Source organism: Ornithodoros turicata, chromosome 7, assembly GCF_037126465.1.
Source record: "Ornithodoros turicata isolate Travis chromosome 7, ASM3712646v1, whole genome shotgun sequence".
Lineage (NCBI taxonomy): Eukaryota > Metazoa > Arthropoda > Arachnida > Ixodida > Argasidae > Ornithodoros > Ornithodoros turicata.
This window is the reverse complement of record NC_088207.1, coordinates 39782882-39804101: the sequence shown is the minus strand read 5'-3', so window position 1 is coordinate 39804101 and position 21220 is coordinate 39782882. Positions and strand designations below refer to the sequence as shown.

General features: G+C 43.4%; 4 protein-coding genes across 4 annotated transcripts; 2 read left to right on the top strand and 2 right to left on the bottom strand.

Moving 5' to 3' along the window:
• Positions 1–11: 11 nt before the first annotated feature.
• On the top strand, positions 12–4209 carry LOC135401092 (uncharacterized). The gene is made up of 5 exons (XM_064633260.1): positions 12–341; positions 679–787; positions 1305–1488; positions 3679–3792; positions 3881–4209. Exons 1-5 carry the CDS (start codon positions 147–149, stop codon positions 4095–4097), a joined length of 819 nt encoding a protein of 272 aa, XP_064489330.1. The 5' UTR covers positions 12–146; the 3' UTR covers positions 4098–4209.
• An 882-nt stretch (positions 4210–5091) lies between these two features.
• On the bottom strand, positions 5092–8567 carry LOC135401093 (3-hydroxyacyl-CoA dehydrogenase type-2-like). The gene is made up of 5 exons (XM_064633261.1): positions 8343–8567; positions 6351–6515; positions 6096–6260; positions 5767–6004; positions 5092–5331 (listed from the first exon to the last, which is right to left on the bottom strand). Exons 1-5 carry the CDS (start codon positions 8364–8366, stop codon positions 5141–5143), a joined length of 783 nt encoding a protein of 260 aa, XP_064489331.1. The 5' UTR covers positions 8367–8567; the 3' UTR covers positions 5092–5140.
• Positions 8568–8840: 273 nt separating this feature from the next.
• LOC135401091 (CCR4-NOT transcription complex subunit 10-like) lies at positions 8841–11037 on the bottom strand. The gene has a single exon (XM_064633259.1). The coding sequence runs from the start codon at positions 10912–10914 to the stop codon at positions 8887–8889; it is 2028 nt and encodes a 675-aa protein (XP_064489329.1). The 5' UTR covers positions 10915–11037; the 3' UTR covers positions 8841–8886.
• A 223-nt stretch (positions 11038–11260) lies between these two features.
• LOC135401089 (coiled-coil domain-containing protein 28B-like) lies at positions 11261–20742 on the top strand. Its single transcript, XM_064633256.1, has 6 exons — positions 11261–11907; positions 15149–15307; positions 17198–17297; positions 18384–18444; positions 18570–18592; positions 20122–20742. The coding sequence occupies exons 1-6, from the start codon at positions 11595–11597 to the stop codon at positions 20165–20167; spliced, it is 702 nt and encodes a 233-aa protein (XP_064489326.1). The 5' UTR covers positions 11261–11594; the 3' UTR covers positions 20168–20742.
• Positions 20743–21220: the final 478 nt, after the last annotated feature.

Genomic DNA, 21220 nt, shown 5'->3' with positions numbered 1-21220 from the left:
TTCGTTGCACTACGAAATTGCGGCGTTCTGTCTTCGGCTATAATCTGCCGGTTACGCACCATGTTAGGCACCGAGGCGTAGAACTTTATGCATGCTTGTTTTTGCAATCACTCACTTTCTGAATAATAACACGGTATAAAAGCAGAATGTCAGAGCTAACGAGAGCCGACTTAAAAGAAGCGCTTCAGCAGAAAGGCGTTTCCATTCCGTCTGGTTCACCAAAGAAGGAAGTACTCGTTCGTCTGTACAGAAAGCACGTTGAATCTGGACGACGGTCTCGTGCGGAAGACAGTTTGCACGGGTTTTCGAGTGACGAAGATACGGAGAGCCACTCCCACGGGGTGTGTAAGGCGTAATAGCACCCGTCCGGCGAAGCTAGTTTGAGGGAAAAGCCTCGGGTTGGTTACCGCCGGTCGATTGAGCAGAAAGCTGTACTTCTACCGGCCCCAGCAGAGCAGCCTTCTGCTCGAAATATGGGAGATGCCGAACCCGATGCGTTTCCCTCAGCGGCCGCATTTCAACCTCGTCAGGGTTCCTGATCTTCTGCGCCGCCTTGTGATTTGCAGGTTGCCTTTATTTATCACTCCTTTCCGCAGTGCTCGAATACACAAACAGGAACAGAGTGCAGCATAAGTAACGTGGTTTGTAATACGTGCCTAATGATGTGCTTCCCAATAGGACCACGGTGACGTGCCTTTCCGTGTGTCAGAAGATATCGCTTCCCTGAGCAATGACGCTCTGTATGAAAAGCTGCACAGTCTGGACGATACAGTTGGGCCTATTGTAGGTGAGTTAGTTTTTCTCAGCAGCCGCATTCGTCAGCTGTGATTTCAGTCAGAAAACGTCAGTTGGAAACATATTTTGAGAACATGAGGAATCTGGTGTTTGATATGGCTATAACATGCTGTTCACTTGAATGATCGAAGAGCCCCTTCATGTTATGTCACATATCCTGTGTGCGTCAAGGAAAATGTCATAGTCCCTATTACTACCAGAAAGCAGCTATGCAGGCCATGAGCATGTACCTTGCACAAAAGTATGACTTGATAGTCCTAGCAGCACACAAAGGCTTTGAGTGTCAGCTTTGCAATACAAGAATGTTACATGTAGAAAATGCAAATTTTCCAATCGGTCCCAAAAGGTCCACAAGCTAGCCAGATGAGTGCAGACCAGTTCATATGAACTGATGCATTAACCTGTGTATTTATCTTACAGCCACAGCAACCACAGTGGCCTCCTGGACTTGTCTCATAGATTGAATACATTATGAGATGCTCTTATAACTTGTGTTTATTTGGTTGCAGATACTACACGCAACCTTTATGAGAAGCGTCTTCAACGTCTCTTGAATGGAAGTGTTGCAAGCCCAAAGGTAAAAGAAGAGGAGTTTTCAGGAACAGAAGAAGAGGATGAGCTAAGAGAAAATACAGAGGATGAAGATGGTGGGACACCTTTACAGACGCACACAAGCACCTTCTTCTCTAACAGGTTGGCTTCTCAAATATTTAACAATCGATAGATCCAAGTGCATAGAGCTTGCACTTCTGCTTTGTTTGAACTGTTATGGTGTAATTTTTCTACTCCATTTACCACATTTTCTGGTGCACAACGTGTGTGCTGCACAGTTACGAAAATTTGCATTATAGTCTAATGGCAATCTGGTCTCGAATGGCATTTTTTAGTTGTGCCACACGTCATTTTACAATGACAGTAAGCACTCTGATATCGATGCTGCCCACTCACTAAGTAACATATAAGTTACGATACTTCTAAAAAATTTAACATAAACGTGTTAAAAATGCATGTAATAGTATTCTGAAATATAGTAATATCGAGTGGGTCTTCATGTGGAGCAGTTCTAATGTAATAAAATTGCTAAAAGAGTGCTAAAAGCAGATAAGGATGATACAGGACGGACGCACTGCACTTTCAACAAGGGTTTAATGAGCCGACACCCTACACACCTTACACAACAAACCAGCTCCACGCCAATCCATAAACAAGTTTTTAACGCGGGTTTTCAAGGAATTCATCTATCTTATCAGAGTAAAAGACTGAACACAAACTAACACAGTTATCTGCGAACAACCTGGTCTGCCTTACTTCCTCAAACGATAACGTGCCCCTACCCCTACATTTCCTTGAAACCTGGGTTTCCTCAAATACGGCTTCACAATTCACTTCAGTCTTTTACTCTGATAAGATACATGAATTACTTGAAAACACTGGTTCTTTTCCGTGGGAAAGCCGACATGCGGGTGGGTCTCTAACTAATGCAAGAAGGAAGGGAAACTAATGCACAGACCTGGTAAAGTTCGAATACACTGCCGTCTGCAATAGAAATGAACGAATCAATGCTTAGAGAGCGAACTTACTTTATATTTATTTACGTAAGACATTTTATTTATACCCGTGGTACTACCCATGCTGTGATTATCTTCATTTCCTCTGCATTTGAGCTCGCTAGGTAATGTTAGCACACATGACTTTCGCTTGCACACACATGGGTGCACATTGCAGCTGTGCAATTATGCACCATGGTGTACCTTCTATTTTTTTTCACTACTATATGACAGCATCTTAGAGCAGTCCATACTCCCCTAGCGATAACAAAATGATGATAACGAAGCACCCTCACTCACCCATATTCCTCTCACAGCACAATGTCCTGTGCCTGGGACAACTGTTGTGGCTGTGTTAATTGCGTTAATTGCTTGTGTTCAAAATGAAGAGTTCATACCTTAGGGTGGATACCTCCGAGGGGGTCAGTATGACATTGTGCAGCAAGTAAGGTGTGCCAAATTACATAGAGGATGTTATGTTACAAATATGTTGTGTGCGAAGTTGTGTGACCGGGAATCCACTTTACACATACCATGTCCACATGCTGTGTCACACACAGCACATTTGGAATTGATCACTTTTAATGAACCTTCATGACAGACTTCTTTGTAGTTTCGTTCGTAGCAGTACCTACCGCAGCTTTCAGCTGCTGTCCGAACATAACAAGGAAGACTTTTCCTTTGACTTGATAGACGTTGAATACACAAGTCCAATTGCAAAAAAGTAGCGCATGAAAAGGTGGGGATAGAAAGAAACGATCAGAAAATGTTAGACATTTGATGTATTGGGTTTCTCTTGAAGTACTAGTTAAATGTTTGGAATGTACCATGGAAGCAATTTACCTGTTTCCATGTCGGATAACGTGGTATGCATGATCTAGTACTGTCAAACACTTATCGTTCGCACACCCCTAATTTTCATGAATTTCACGAATTGAAAAATTTGTGAAGGGCACGAAAAAAGTTAGAGCAAGAATTGACACTTCGAAAACCATGATAAAATCATAAACTTTGTTTTCACATGTGGTTGCTAGCAAGCATTCGAACTGCTTTACCCTACAAACCTCTGCAGTGCTGCTTTAAATAAATATTGTAAGGGCAACACAAGGTGTACCACAAAGTGAAGCAATCAGGCCACAAGCTCTGATGGCTAGATTTTGCTAAATTTAGTGGCCGCAAATATGTGCCCCTATCTGTGCCCAATTCTCGAAAAATTTGATTCACGAAATTAAAGTATGTCTCTGCCATGTATTTTGATGCTCATTTTAACAGTTTTGTGGTGGTTGAGAACTGTAACTTATTGTTTAAATGTACCCTGCATATAATAACCTTACAGATCACTGAGCTCTAGTGAAACCATCCAGTCTGAACATCGGCCATTTGAATTCAGTGCCCAAAGTGTACTCTCCAAGACAGGAGCTCCTGTTCAAATGTCGGTTCGTTCAAGAAGGTGAGGTTGGAGCTTTAGGTCCCTCACTTTTGAACTTTTTTTTTAAAGACTTCAAATGTTGTGATGGCTATTCTTTCTCTTTATTTAGTGGCTTTGGGATGGCAGGGAGTGCCGTGAATTCTCTCTCTGCACAAGGCCCCTCAAATTGTGCTACTGAGGGGCAGCAGAAGTCTCGTGGGTTCTCCTTTGCGGTCAAGGCACTGATTGTTCTCGCGGTTGTAGCGGTTAACATTTTTATTTATGCCAACCTGGAGTACTTCAAGTCATCTGCTCCGTCGGTGCCTTCGGTTGTGCATGATGAGTGAATGAGACACTTCACACGTATCTTTACATCATACTTTTACAAGGCACACCAGTTTTGTTCTTAGCATTCATGTTACTGTTTTGTCCTGTGAATAAACTGACTGCCTATTCTTATTCTTCGATTCAACAATGTTTCACTGGCTTTTAGATTTGGAGCATCCTAGCATGTTTCCAGGGCTTGACCTGAACATTTCTGTACTTAGGATAACAAGAGTATATACCGGTAGTGGATTGGTAATTGTTGCAGCTCTTTGCTCTCCTACGCATCTAGTTCTGTAATTGGACTTAAGGTTTTCGGTAAACTATAAGTGAGTAGTAGCATAATGTCCGGTGCACGTGGTTTCTCTAATGTGCGAGACAAAGTGCTGTAGCATGTACCGTGGAGATTGCTCATAATCTTCACAGGTGTTGCAGACATATCTGCTCGCTCACTGAACACGAGTGGCAAGAAACGTTGGCTGGAAAAAAAATGTAGGCCTACTGACAGTATGTACATCAAGACGCACATCAGGATGGTCATTTGCTCGGCATAAAAGGTTTCATTTTCAATGCATTTCAACTATCTTGCCAATGTTACAGCAGCAAGTTTGTACAGCTCCCCCCCCCCAACTCATCATTCAAATAAAGTTGTTGGTTGGATTCCTGAGGACCAGCCAGTAGTGTCATCCTATGGGCATGCAATACAGCCCTAATTTCCACAGAGTATGTACTTCCACAGCCATCACAGGACATTGCCTACCCCTATGTTTATTGTCCTTCGAAATGCTAAAAAAGGTTGTTAAATTGAGCATTTCTAGAAGCACGTGACTTTGAGGCATCGTCTTCGTGTCCCATTCAATGTACATGGACTTTTACTTGAAAGCTTTCCCGGATATTAGGCAAAGCTTGTGTATACAGATTTACACTGATGCTCCCACCAGCAGTAAATAATTTTTTGAACTCTCATGCTCCAGTGCAGGTACAAAACAGACTTCATTTTCATGACACTGTTAGCAGTAACAGATCTTCATTATCTTACTTTATTAATATTATTAATGTATATGTTCTAGCTCACCATGCGTAAAGCACCATCTAAGCGAATCACCTCGCCATTAAGCAAGGGATTTTCAATTATGCTCTGCACAAGGTGAGCATATTCTTCCGGATTACCCAGGCGTTTTGGGAAGGGCACGGTGTCTGCCAGGAATGTGCGTACTTTTTCTGGGAGGCTTTCCAGGAGTGGAGTGTGGAATAGACCTGAAAAGGAAATCCACTGATTACTAGAACCCAACGCAGGTCAGAACTATTCGACTTTCATTCCTTACAAAATGGAACCCCGTGCATTTTTATTTTATTTTTTTTCAAAATCCCCTCTGCATCCAACCCACAACGTGAAGAAACAAATGCTTGAGCTCGGACTGCTATCTGGGCCTGGGCCGGGCTCGGGTTTTCGGGTAAGCCCGAGCCCCTGCAGTGCTCTACTGCACCCTCAGGAAAGTGCAGGTTATCCACAGCTCACGCAGGGCTCTACTGATGATGAAAGGTGATCCCACTCAAGACTTTGATAAACCGCATGCAGTCTGATCTCCATACCCCACCCTCTTGACAATGACCATGGTACTCTTTCATTGTCATTCAGTTACAGTCAAACGAGAGCCAACCGCGTGTAGTTTTGAATGCTTCTCATTTTACCTGGTGCAATAGCAACACAACGGATGCCTTGCGGTGCTAAGTCGCGTGCCAGCGGTAGCGTCATTCCAACGATGCCTCCTTTGCTGGCACTGTATGCAACCTGGCCAATCTGACCCTCGTAGGCGGCTATGCTGGCGGTGTTGATAACCACTCCTCGTCTTCCATCAGGACCAGGCTCGTTCTTCCCTATCAAACCTACGGCTAGTCGAACTACGTTGAATGTTCCCACGGTGTTTACCTGAGAATATTATGCGGCAAATAAGGTCTCGTTACCGTGGAGTGTACGCTGTCGCATATTTGCTCAGGAATTTCCCGAATTTCAAACTCACCATGATAACTTTCGTGAAGTCTTCGAGGAGGTGAGGCAGATCTTTGTTGAAGTTGTACACCTTAAATGCCACACCAACTCCAGCGCAGCTAACAGCAACATCTAACCTGTCAAACCTCTGCTTCACAGCACTGAGGGCATCCTTGACGTCACCCTCAGAGGTCACCTGCAGATTGGATTAACCACGTATGACGCTCACTGTTAGACATGTTTACGAACAGTCTTCTTCTACACCACAGCAGAAATGTAGTCCTACATTTGCAGGTGTGAAGATACAGTCACTTCCCAACTCCTTTGCAACAGATTCTCCTTTGGAAGTAGGCAAATCTAAAATTGCAACCCGGGCTCCCTGCTGAACTAGGCGAGCAGCCGTTGCCTTTCCAAGGCCCGATGCACCTCCAGTGACGAGAGCAACCAAGCCCTGTACAGTGATACAAAACAAAACAAGGTCATCTCATCATCATCATTCCATTTGAAGCGCTGCATGGTCAATTTAAATTTCCTTGGTGTAGTGGTGGCGCGCCTGACCGGCAACACAGGCGTAGTTCAAGATCCTGCAGTTGCTAGCCTATCCTTTGTCTGCTGCTGTTGGAATACTGCTAGTGCATTTTACTAAGGAACTGAATTGTGTTGAACAAAGGAGCAAGAGTGCAACATGCTACAAACATCTACTTCAGTTTCGAGAAAGTGGATTTTGATTACGCCTGTCTGTTCTATTCTGAAGTACTAATGAAACCCACACAGTAAACCATAGAATTTTGGAATGGCTACGGATGAAATTCTTATGCAGCAGCGTTACAGTGCAAGTACTATTTTTGTTAGAATTGCACTACTCGGTGGTTTATCTAGAATCCCAAGCATGGAGGGGTGTTGGAAAAAATGGGGGGGAGGGGTGTTGGAAAAAATGGGGGGGAGGGGGGAAGAGTCATTATTATAGTTACGTCATTACAGCTTAACATATCATTACTGGCATGCAGAGCCGTAGCGAGGGGGGTGCGAGAGTGGCAGGCGCCCTCGCCAGAGAGGGCGCTGAACGGCAGACCCTGGCAAGTTGGTTCGACAGTATAAAGCGGGAATGAAGCTAATTTGAATTTACGATCACGGCAGTGCAAATAAGCGTTTAGTTTTCTTTCTTTACAAGGTTTCGTACAGGAACAATAGATTAGGGGGGGGGGGGGCTTCAGATTTGCCCTGCCCTGGGCGCATCTCGCCTCGCGACAGCTCTGCTGACATGTGTCTAAAGCTGATATCGCACGGGCACCCCCTGTAGGGGGTACACGGGTGAAAATGTTAAGGGATGTATGGGGCCTGGATAAGCCACTGGCACTAATGCTCAACACGGAAATTCATTTGGACGGGTCTGTAGTTAAATCAAACACCAAGATTACAGTACTGAACATTTTGTGGGTCGTATAGAAACATAGTTCATAAAACTATTACAGTGATATGACAAATGTAGCATCTCTTCAAGCCTGAGGAGTTACGAGACAGCGACAAGTGTTAAGGCAGGGACAGGAGAAAAGTGTCGTAAGGCTCAAGAAAACGCTACCTTCGTGCGATTTATACCACCTAGCTTGCGTCTTTCTCCAAAGCTCCTCAGCCGAAAAACTATTGTTTCTAAAATGCACGATAGATCTTGCACTATGGATCGGCCGAGTTGCTTGAATTTGTATTTCTATAAATCGGCTCATGCAAAGTGTTCAGACGATCTAAATCATGCAATGTGATATACAGGGTGTATGCTATAAAAGGTCAGTCACATTTTCGTGCAAGAAGTGATACCTCATTGATGCTATACCTCTGTCGCGAGAAGACTTCCTCTGCCTCAAAGTGAATAATTTATGCTAGAGGAACCTACGAAACGATTGTGGTTACCTAGCACTGTGTAACAAAATAAATATGACCATGCAAACTTTCACCTCCATCTATCGGTATTGCGCATAGGAAACACATGAAGACGAAAGTTTCCGAGGCCGTGTTTATTTTATTACGCAGTGAATGGTAACCACAATTTTTTCGTAGGTTTCTCTGGCATAAGTGGTTCACTGTATGGCAGCACAAGTCCGTCTCTAAATAGATATATTGTCACACGCGGAAATGTCACTGACCTTTTATAGCATACACCCTGTACATTTATCACCACTGCACGTCGTGTCAACGCATATGGTCCACGTGCACGTATCGCGAAAACCACAACGTGCATGCAAAAGTCTACCGGTCGGACACGAAATACGGGCAGTGACTTCACCTTTACAGTTTGAATAGCAGACATTCTTCAACGCCTGAAACTGAAATGGCAACAAAATTGCGAACTGAAGGAACTGCAGTGACTGCACCTCAAGGAAGCAGCAAAATCGGTAGAAGTACAAACAAGAAATAAGAAAGGGGTGCTACAGCGTGGCGTGGTGGCGTAAACTGAGTTGCAGACGGAGAGCATGAGAGAGGCGAGAGGCGCCGTGGCGCGGCTAACTCGCTCGCAATGAGGCCAGATGAGGCGAAGCGTGCAGTTATGCTGCGGTTTCGGTTTTGTTGTTTGGGTGTACACATTATTACTCAACTAGTGCGTGAAGTAGCCGAAACAATACGCGCTTAGTAAAATTTATGAATATGTTTTTTTGTATATTTTTTTGCACTGGCAAATGATGAATGTGGCCACGCTGTGTTCAACTGCATCGGAGCATCGGATAATGCACTGATTACGAGATTGACTGTAGACGGTTTTCAACAGTCTCTTATACAAAGCAGATCGAGTCAACACACATATTTATTTATTTCTCAACACAACCATGCTACTACTTGTACTGTGGAAGATGCTGCTTGATGATTGACTTGGCCAAGTCTGCATGACCCTGTTGCAACTGCACATAGATTGCAAGCATCAGAGCCTGCACAGGGATTTCAGGATCAGGTCCCTTAGCGACACTAACCAGTCTCAACGTTTCCGTCGCCTTACTGAGCTCACCACGCAATGTGTACGCCACAGCCAGGTTGTACAGGCTGACTACCTTGGCCGTGGACACTGACGTTGGGAACCAACTCTTCCGGTACCCTTTGTCATTTTCTTCTGAAGCTTGCTTTGTTCCGTCTTTCATTTCCTCCAGTTCGGGAAGCATGTGAGACATGTCTTTAATCTGCTCAGGGTTAAGATGGGCAATGGCATCAGGCACACGGTCCAACAACAGAAGGGCTTCGGCTGCATACTGGTGACCCAACAACCTATGCACGTCCGAAACCCTAGGCTGCGCAAGCAAGGTGTCTGCATGCTTCAGGGCAACGACTGTGTCGTTCAGGCATAACGCGACGTAAGCCGACAGAGCCAAAACAGAATTTCTTAGCGATGTAATTTCATCAGCTGATGTGGTTGAGGTAATTACTGCTCCGTTTTCAAGTAGGGCACTGTCATCACCAGTATCAGTGGGCAAAGTGTTAGCTGCGGGCTCAGAAAGTAGCAGCAACGCATTTTGCAAGGAAAGAGTTGCAAATTCCAGAGTGAGGGCTGGCATTGCAGTAGACTGATCCGTGACAGGAATGTAATTGTCTCTGGATATTGATGCGGATAACATTATCTTACGATAAGACCCACTGCCCGCTGTTCCACGGATCATGTGCTTCTTACGGTCCTTCAGTTGAAAATCTGCTGCATTGTCAGACTTATGTTGGTACACACAGCACTCAGCAATTCGAAGCCACAGTCTAGGATTTGTCGAGTAAAATCGCACCGCTTCAATGAGGCAGTCAAAAGCCGATGTGTAGTTCCCCGCGTAAAGGTTCTGGAGCCCCAGGTTGTAGAGCAGTTGGTAGTAGAGTCTGCTATCGAAGTTGTTTCCCATGCCACTGTTGAAGCGGTTCTCGGTATAACCCTTGAGAGCCTTGGAGAAATAGAAGCATCCCAGATTTGGCTTTCCGGTATAAAAGTGCACACACCCAATGTTGTTATTGTACATAGCTGTGAGGCGAGTGTCTAATGAAGACTGCCCAATCGCGGTATTCAGAACTTTGACTGTCTTTCTGTAGTTTCCTCGCATAAATTCAAGCTGGCTCCGAAGGAATACAGTCTGGGTGGTGTTGGCACCAGAACTGACCAGGTTCTTGATTTCTCGCTTACTGGCCTTTATTGATTTAAGCATGATCATGCAACGTGCTCTGTACTGCTGGAGGATGGTCTTGTATATTTCATTGGGACTGGAATCTTCAGAAGCTGGCATAACAATATCCTTTCCTTCTGGTTCTTTTTCAGGTGATGCAGGTTTTTGACTGGATAGCTCACTCACTTGTTTGCTGCCGAACAAGAGGTTCTCTGTGTAGCATATGAGTGAGATGCCCTTTTCCGGTTGCTGCAAGCAGAGGCAAAGCTCTATGTACAGAAAGCATATGCGGCGGGCTATTGACTCATCTAGTGGCTCCATAAATTGGAAGAGCTTATCGAGGATTATGATAGCTTTTCGATATTGCTGTGAGTGGTAATATAATACAGCTTGATTGAAGAAAATGACGGTGTGATCAACGTCGTCAAAGGTATTCGAATTGCACAACTTAATCCTCAAACGAGCTGCAACATCGTTCAAGCTTTTGTTGAACTCGTCGCATTTCTTTCTCCCTGAGGCATAGTATGTCGCCACAGCCTTGTTATGCGCCACTTTTGCATCGGATGGTCTTAAGGACTGTAGCTTGTTTAAAGTTTCGATGCAGCTGGAATACCTTCCTGCGTTGAAATCTGCCGTCGCCGACGAAGCAAGTTGTTTCTCTTGTTCCGATATAATTGTTACCGAAGACAAAGCTTCTGGCGACTTGCTCTCTGGGTTGCTTTCCTTGTCTGACATATTACAACACCTGTAGTATGTGCAAAACGTCTATGCTCGCAAAGTGCAATTGTTAGTAATGCAAATGCAAATAATGCACAAGATACGTTGGATACTATTGGCTGTGGCATGGGCTACGGCCCACTTTGATGTCCATTGCGATACGATAACAACTAAAGAAAGCATGAAGGTGGCTACAGTCACTATATAAGCTTCGAAGCTTATATAGTGACTGTAGCGGTGACACTTTTTCAATTTTTTACAGAGAAATATTTTCCGTAACTGCCGTACGTTGCACACAACTTATTGTTTTTTCTGCATATAGCAGACGACGGCTACGGTCCTGCCTTGCGAACTGGCTTTCGGCTATTTTCGGCCACGATGTGTTTTTCAGCGTATGTGTAACGAAAAGCAAGCTAATAGTACACTGAACCGACGCACCATTCATTTTGTAAGGGACTAACGCTGTAACCCCGAAGACTTGAAGATAATTAGCACACAAATCAACTGATTTAAAGTTAAACTGGTGGGCGCCGCGCCCCGCGCCACCTAGTTATTGGTGCTGTTGAAAGTTGAAACATCGAAGTTCGCTACGTTAGCTGCCACGCACGTAACTACAAGTATTTTACCCCTAAGGCCACACGGAATGGAAGGTGACTTACGGCACAACTGTGTACTTCGTGAAACGTGAACGTAGTCATATGTTGCGTTTAAAAGACAGTAGCAGCAAGGTGGGATATCTACGACTAGCCATGGAAACTCCTCAGGTGCAAGACACTAACAGAGAAAAAACTGACACTACGACGTCTTCGACCCTAGCTCCATCCAGTATCCTAGCAGGTGGCAGCGAAGCCTTTCCTCGAGGTGAAAGTGCTTTTGAACTGTCGCGGCAATTTTCTGCTAAATCTCCGTTGGCAAGAGTCCTATCTGAGTCTTCCACGGAGGACGGCAAACCGCTGCGCCCTAAGATGGACCTACGATCAACACCCCGCCGGGCGCCGAGAAATGGGAAAGGTACACAAATTGATTTAGTGTTTAGGCATTGCAGCCCGTAATCGTTGTCTACGGAACTACACCTCCAACAATAATGAGGTGTATGTGACGTACAGGTATTATGTTCACTGTGCTGCACGTGTACAACACAGTGGTAGTTTCTGGATCCGCTCCTGACCATAAGTGTGTGTAGTAGTTTGCAATAGAATAGCAACATGCCACCTTTTTCACTTGACATTAGGCAACTGATCTTATGGAAAAGACAACTGTACTGGTCAGAAAATGAATAGCACACGATAATTATGGCATAAAGCAGCAATGAAAGTCTTAAAACAGCAGACACAAACACAGCTTTGTTGTTTCTAGGAGTGAATATGAAGCTCCTACAATCAGGGAAGGGTAACGGTAATGGTAACGGAAACAGAAACGGTATATTACCGAAATTGGCAGCTCTGTAGCAACCGTAAAACCTCTGCAAAACCGCAGCTCTGTAGCAACCGTTCCATTACCGGAAACAGTAACAGAAACGAAATTGAAAGGCCAGTATCGGAAACGGATAACGGAAACGAAAATATAGCAGTAACGAAAATGGAAACGGTAACCAAAATACGCCCGTTATCCTTCCCTGCCTACAATGAAGGCAAAGCTGTGTTTCCTTCCCCCTCCCTTGTCTTTTTACGTTATATTATATATTTGTACCTGCTCGATTAAAACTTTCAGCGCTGCTTTGAGTCTTGTCTTGTGCTGTTCATTTTGTGTTCTGTCCATTTGTCTTCTTCAGTTCTTCTCCCCAAGCACAGGGCCATGTTGCCAATGTCAAGTAGTACTATACACCTTACATCCTACTTTTACGTTCCACATCTTCTATGGTAACAACTGTTTTAGGAAGAATTTTGAGGTGCCACTAATCAAGTGGCATTTCTTGTGCTGGTAGTGCAAGCATATTTCATCATTCACAAAATGTGCGTGTGTCAAGTGAACACTGAAGAAAAAAAGGTATGACCTTTCGTGGGTAGGACACCTTGTAGTGGTCTAGATCCTCAGTACAGAATAATTGAAGGAAAAATATTTTGTTAATGTTGTTTGGGATTGGGACAGCGTGAATTTTTTTTAACAGCGACCAGGGAAGGTGTCGAGTGGCACCATTGGGCATGGAGCAACCTATGTGAAGAATGTAGACACCAATGCACTGTTTATGGACTGCTGCATGTTTGACAATGCTGTACTCGTCATCCTTTCCCGTAGCACATTGCATATTGTACGTTGTACCTCACATGCAGTGTAGACTCCCTAGTGCTACAAATATGTTTGGTTCTACTGTAGATATTCAGTCCTCAATACTTTTACCCCAGAGTGATGTTTGTGAGTGGTTTAAAAAATAAGTTTTAATTGTTATTGTTCTTTTCCTTCCTTTAATAATTTTATTTATGTCCTTTGCTTTCAATTCCATGGCATGGTGGTGCAACAACCGAAAAATTTATTGGAAGGGCAACCTTTTTTGGGGAGTGATCTTCACTGGTATAGAAGATAACACACCTTTCATGAAAGCTTTGTGTTTTCATTGTTTGATCAAGATCAGTGTACCTTCTGACACTCTGTTACATATCAATTGCAATAATGCATGTTGCTTGTTATACTACATAAGCATATTATAGTGCACAACAGTACCTCTGAAAATGGGAGGCACGTTAAGGGATGACAGACTTCTTAACGTGCCGTAGAGCTCCGCCATACATACTCCTGATGTACCACTACACTACTGTGATAAGAACTACAGAGAGCAGGTTGCTGGTATATGACACAAATAAGACAGTGCAGATGGAGAAACAACGTTTCCTGTAGAAGCACATTTTGAATATTACACCATACTCCAGACTGTTTCTGTAGGTACACTCGAACGGAACGGCTGTGTTTCTTTGCTAGGCAAGCTGCTCTGAGCTCGGTGCTTGCTTGCTTGGGAAGGCAGCGCGCAGCGGCGCGTGGGTGATATGTATATACATTGTGGTTCAAGAGAGACTCATCTCCGCTCTATTGCGCATGCACCGGTGTTCCCCTTTCTCGAACTCTCACGATAACAAAATATGTCAGAACACCTAGCCTAACTAACCCTCGTGCCTGACTCTCACGGGAACGAAATATGTCAGAACACCTAACCTAACTGACTCTCGTGCCGGACTCTCACACGAACAAAATATGTCCCGGCACCTAACCTAACTGACCCTCGTATCGGACCACACCAATCGTCCCCAAATGTGTGTGAGTGCACGTGTGAAATCCAGACCCATTACACGAAATAAGCAAGATCACATTTAAAAAGTGATAGTTCTCAGATGAGAATACCATGATATCCCATACCAAATGGAAAAAAAGTGACATGAAAATTCAGCTGTTCAGTCTCGTGAAATATGATCACGTACATGCCCGACCATGGTCGGCGTGGTCAAGCCCGTACCCGGCCCGGTGCCCGGTGGCTAAAGCCCGAGCTTGAAACCCTGAAAACTTGCTGCACGAGTACTGGGCAGTGCCTGACCTAAGTACCAGTATGTCTAGCAAATGTAATGCAGTGCCATAAATGTGACAGCTTTAAGTACTGTCTTCTACCTTGCGTTACATATTTGTACACTTACATTATTGCTCAGCATATTAATAACATGCTCAACCGGTCTGTCTACATAAACGTTGCCAAAGCGATCATTTTTCCAACCTCACTACGTTAATTGAAGTTTGGAAAATATACTCAATGCCAGTATTCAAAAATAAGTTTGATATAAACACATTATAGTAGAAAGCTAAGTACAAAAACAAAAATGTAACAAAAAAATTTGTCGTTACAATATGTAGTACATTGCAAACTGGCGTATCGGGGGGGAGGGGGCCACCAAGATCACCTGTGGAAATTTCCCTCTTTACACACGGGTTGTCATGATGTATACTCAGATGTTGTCAGTAGAGTCTGAACTAAACTCTTTGCCCAACCCTTGAGAAAAATCCTGGGTCATGCCCACTCAGGTTGTTGCACCACTGGCATTGTACACATCCCTTATAAATGTTTTCCCTTTCCATCTTGTGAAGCATCTGGCCCTGTTATGTTGTGTCCAGTGATTGTTACAAGAGCGCTCACAGAGCACACACCAAGTGTAAAACAACCCTGGCTCTTTGGCCAATGTGTATCCCTCCTTGAACATGTTGCACTCCTGCATGCTGTCGTGGCCTGCCCTTGCTTGCCTCCTTCTGCACCTCCTGCGGCCATTCACGACACCAGCTGCATTTGCTGCCCGGGTGGAGGGTCATGCAGGAGATCCTTCTCGTCCTCCGTGTGAGCAGCATTCATTTCTCACAGACATCACCGACGTGCGCCAAATGGAACAGGGCCTTCTACAATTGCTGCACGATTTTCACTCGGGGAAACTGCAGGCATTTGGTGAGCATATATTCTTCATTAGCCAACTTAAGCTAAAGTATGGCTTTGAAATACAATATATTTCTTGTCAATTCTGCTCGGTCACTTTGCAACCTTTCTTCATCCTGATTCCTGACAGAGATGTGATCAGCATGCACTCTGATGCATCCACCAGCATTAAAATGCTTCAAAGATGTTTGTATTCTATGGACACCTGAGATGGCTTGAGAGTACAAAAATTGCTTTTTGCGACCAACACAACGTAAAATTCGCTGCTTGAAGTAAAATTTGTCTGTACTCCTTGTCTCGGGTTTATTTCGCAGAAGTAAAATCTAGTAGTGCAAATGTGCATCATCTGGTGACAGGCCTTTTTTTTTTTTTTCTTCTTCTTCTTTCTTTCTTTCTTTACAAAGATTCCCGGACTAAATTCTCTGAGGTCTGGCAGGGTGTCTACACCTATGCCCTGTAAGACTATTCCTGAGCGCAACACCAGCATGTAGTCTAGCGTACCCCAGCTAATGGTGCCTACGAGACAGTAGACTATGGCACTAATGGTATATTTGTGGCCCTGCATGTTTGCACATTCTCTTCTTTCAGTTTGGGGTGGAAGAACTTCTCTTGGCAAGTATTGTCAATTGTGCATCCCTGTGATGCTTTTTCTCAGGGCCATACGTTTGTATTATGCTAACGCATCACTAGAGATCTGGAAGCTGTGCTCTGATGCAGCCTTCCATGTAGTCAAAATGCAGGAGGAGAGGAATCGTTACATGCAAAAATAACATAAGAGGCCAGAGGTGTGAACAGAGTACCCCTTTTGAAAATAATTACTTCGCACCATTGCAGTTACTATAAAATGGAGTAGCTTGCTCTGTTGAAGTCTTCATATATTGTATGGGTCAAATATTGCAAAGTGAAGAGGCCTGTTTCTGTGAGGAGCTCATAAATGGGCTGCATGAACGTAGCCAGTACTGTTCCTTATGAGTCTCCTTATTTTCTGTGTTTGTGTTGTGTACCTGGTAGCCCTTTGGATTTTAGTACTATTCCTCACTGAGGTGGTATAGTTTTGTCATGCTGGTTATACATTTTTCAGTGCTATTACATTTCCTTGTGCAGGTCATGTCTCATGTACTTATCATCTGAGAAAAATATATATGTTACTAATTCCCCATTAGCGAAATGCCTCGAATAGTGTGTCTTGCAGGAAATGTGGGGAATGTGCTACTAAGTGCTGCAGTTACCTTTTATGAACTGCGTTGTATGAGAGTGTATAAGCACTGATAACAGAACAACATAACAAAATGAAAGCGCACAAGTTTGAAACATGAGGAATATAACATCTGAGCCATACAATGCACATTTGCTTGGGAAGCATTACCGTAGCCTGAACAGAGGGTAATTTGCAAACAGTTGCAAGAACATACTAAAAAATTAGAGTTCATGTGTGAACTATATACACTGACACTAGCTCTGTCAGAGCTAGTGTCTAATGGCCAATTGACAGGATTTGGACAGTTGCGTGTTGCCTTCAGTGGCAGGAACTCCATCTCACAGAAAAGCTTGCACCACTTAAAATGTTTTATATCAATTTGCAGTTCGTCAAGTACGTTCGGAATCTCCATGACCACACATCCACTTCCTTTTAAAACTGCGACTTGTTGGATTTGTTATCATAATGAAGATAGCTGTAATCAATCGTGTATATACAACAATGAATATATCAACACATGCATACAACAATAAAATAATTTTTTCTGTTTATTACAATTCAGGTATTCTTTCAGTTATTTCTAGCATGTTGCTTGTACCCACAAGGAAAACAATAGAAGTTATTCTAGTGAATGCCAGACATTTTATTTAGAGATCCAGAAGTTTAGAATGTGTACTGTAATGGTTCTAAACAACCTTTTGTAGGGAAGGACTGCACGTTTGAAAAAATGGAAAATGTACGAGAGCAACAGGAGAGGCTGGCAAGGCTTCATTTTGAACTCAATGCACAGCAAGAGCTCTGTGGGTCAGTACGCTTTGCTCGTGTTCGAGCTTGACACACACTCTCATAATGGACAGCTCTTGTTGCGTTGTTTACAGTTATAGCCTTGATATTTTGGTTATTCCTGTGCACTGTCTTGTGCGATTTCTTTGCCAACGTTTGTTCTACTTTCAACATGTCAATTGCATGCAGTATACTGTGCAGCCCAAATAAGTAAATCACTTCAGCACTTGCAAGGAAAAGGACAACATGGAAATAATGTAGGGTTCACATAGAGGTGTAAATCAGAACAAATTTTGTGTAAGGTTTGTGACATTTCTTTTTCTTTGTGTGTGTGTGTCTCTCTCTCTCTCTGTCTGTCTCTCTCTTTCTTCCTTTCTTTCTCTCTCTCTTTATTTATTTATTTATGTATTATGTACGTACATCTGGTGCATTTCGAGTGCAGTCACATCTCTCGTGAAATTTTCCAAGGATGATTTTTAAGCTGACAAGACCAGACAAAAAAAAAAGAAAAAGTTCAGTAGCGTGATATTAGCATTATTCTGTAGATTGCATTGCATTGTAGATTGTTGGGAAATCATGTGTGTTGCGGCTCATACAGAAAGTACCTCTTGCATCAAGGAATGCTAAATTTACGTCACCACCTTGAGATAGTCATAGCGGACTACTTGAAGGGGACCTCTGGTCTCAAATGCGAGAGAAGAATGATGTTACCTAAGAAAACTGAATAGCTGTACCTCAAAAATAGTGCATATCTTTGTGATGCACTTTGCAATATCTTGTGCAGAAGCTTCCATTCCCTACATTCTTCAGTATGGCTAAATTAAAGAAAAAAGTTTGTTGCATGCCTTCATTGTTTCTCAACAATATTTTTTATTTTTTTAATTTCACAAGATTATGGCTGACTTGAACAAGGAAAGCGTCAGGAATCAAGAAAGTACTCTGTACATGTAATGAGTTCCTTTATATCTCAAAGTGGCTCAGTTATTTTATGGAAAACTTACAGGTATATTTTGGTTTAGCTGCACTGGAAATTTTAAGCTGCTGCAGATGGTAGTTCACCTTTTCCTTTGTTCAGGATTTCAGGTACAGCTTTACCTTCTCATGCAGGTCACAGTCAGAAGAAGGTCGTCGTCTAGCAAAGGAGAACTTAACAAAGCTCATTGAAAATGTAAGTGTTGTAATCTTTGTTCCTCCATTTCTTTCATTTTGAACATGCTGTGTGGGCATTGTTCCTGATCTGTGAGTTTACATTAAGTTGTATTTATGCCCTGTGCCCTTTCTATTGTTTGGCAGCTGCAACACCTCAGCCAGTCAATGTATCCTTTGTGTTGCTTGACGAAATATTGCAGCTGGGAGAGTTGATCACAGCCATGCATAGCGTAAATGTAGTGACAGCTGTTTGTACTGGACCTATCACAAGTCACGGAGATGTTCACTATAACTTATAGTGAACTTATAGTTGATTGCTTATAGTTTGGGTTCCGACTTTTAGGTGTTTTCATCTGGCAATGATCGGGAATGCTTAACGGAGGTTGAAGTTTCTGGAAAATTTTGACTTTTCGGAAACACCTGTCGGAGAATGTCCAAAAAGCTCAAAATATTCCGGGAATTAAGGGCTCCGATGAGCACCTCCCGATTTTTGCCAAATGAAAACACTGAAGAGTCTGAACTTTACTTATAGTCTGTAAGCAATCAACAATAATGAGGACGTGATGCAACAGCAAAGGAAACATGCACAATGGACAAATCAAAGGTATGGAGACTTAACGGGGACATAAAAGAGCTCTATCAGTGCAAGTACAGTCGAACCTCGATATAACGAAACCCACGGAGACTGCAATTTCTTTCGTTGTATCGAACATTTCGTTGTACCGAATTGAAGGTCAGGGATCGCGACCTTTGCGAGGGCGCGCGCTGTACATAAGCGTCGATAACTCCCGCTACGATGCGGAAAAGTTTTTCGTGAAAAATGACAACAACTACAAATACAGCGCCAAAGTGCACCTACGGTATTTTATTCTTGCGTGAAATAGCCGGTTATACGCGTCTGCGTCGTGCCTATAGAAGACGCGGTGTCACGCGTTGTTCGTATGCCGCCGAACCCTCCATATCGTGTTGCGATCTCCCGCAAACCTTCTACGTCTATGACAGTGCGTTTTCCGTAAGGCTCTCCGTTGCTACGGCATGTTTGTCCCCGTCAAGAAAATCATCTAGGCTGATTTCATCACTTACGTCGCTACGCGAACGAAGCGTTTCTCACGTCTGCCGCCTTGCGTCTCGTGCTCTTTTTACTTGGCTGCAACCGGACAGTTCAAAACAAGCGCGAAAAGGAGAAGCCTCGGAAGAAAATCCCTAACCTTCCAATGACTCAGATTTCCTTTTGTAGGCACCAGATTCCTCCCGACCCTAATCGCGCGTGCCATCTTTCGCCGCGGGAACAGGGCGCTGCTTGCGCCCTTTGTTTTCATGACCCTAAAGTCGGCTTTGGGGTCATAAACCTTATCTCGTTCTTTCGCTGTATCGAGGCGGCGGCTGAAAAGTGTTTCGTTGTAGCGGGAGTTAAAATACATTGATCTCTATGGCCCTCTGCCGCGGAATCCAGATTATTTCGCTATATCGCGAATTTCGCTATGTCGCGTTTCGTTGTAACGAGGTTTGACTGCATTGCATTGTAGTGTGTTACTCATGTCTGTACATCGTAATGACGTATGTGTAGCCTTTGTGCAAGTTAGCCTAACTGAATGCTCAAGCATGCACTAAACAGTCAATCGGGAAAATATGCTTGGCTGACTATTGTTCCGTGCTTCCTATATCATGGTATATATTATCTTAACTTTGATGTCAGTGAACAGCTGCAGTCCAACAGCCAAGGAATGCAGACAGATGTATGACGTTTGCCATAAGGCTGGGAAATGCTACTTTGAGGCATATCCTGGCAGGTGGCACCTTTCCCATTTGCACAGATCCTCTTCTCATGAACAGAATATTAGAAACAGCATAAAGGCTATTTATCGTGGGTCTCCCATGCAGAAATTGGATTCTCGGCAAGTGTTCTGGTATTAGGACTTCTGTGTCAGCGTATGGGTATATCTATATGACATCCACACATGTGCTGGTGGTCGAAATGTTGTTCCGACTTGCCCAGTTAGATGTACAGCATATTAAGCATCTGGTCCACAATCACTCCAACTGAGGGTTGTCCGGGTGGAACAGAAAAAGTGTAGGTGATTATAGGGAAAATGGCTTGCTTGTTTTTATCTCTTGTGCAACAACGGATGTGGCATTTACTGAAGATAAAGTGAGGTGTACTCGGCAAATTTGTACTCTCAGTTAACGAAACTGGGTTGATTTATGTGGACTACAAGTACACCTTTAGAGGTGCCTCAGGTGACTACACACTGTTGTGATCACCTCTTTAAAGTTCACTTATGAAACTGTGCATTTATTAAAGTTCAATATTATGAGAGTTGTGAGTATGTATGTACATACACTTGTAATTAGTTGTGATGTGTACTTCCCAGGCGCTCCCTGCGAAACTGCGAAATGCAATGCTTTGATTGGCATTAGGTATGCCCAGAGCAACAATTTACATGCTTCTATAAATTTGCTTCATAGTATTTGAGGAATTGTAATGTAGCAACTTAGCATGTTTCTAAAAGACTCACATTAACTTAGCTCTAAAACTGGTCTCTCATGACAAAGTGAATGCATTGCAAGAAAATATTGATTCAGAATATATACTGTCAGAGTTCTCAGCTGCTGCAGGAGATAAGCAGCCTGGAGATAAGCAGACTGAAATTACTCTTTCCAGTGCACTGAACTGCTGTAATCTCTCTTGTTAGTATGAAAGTAATTGTACAAATACAAAATTTCAGGGGTCGCCGCTTTTCAGATGAATACGTGATCATGCAATACCAGGAATGCCTGGCACAAATGCTGAATCT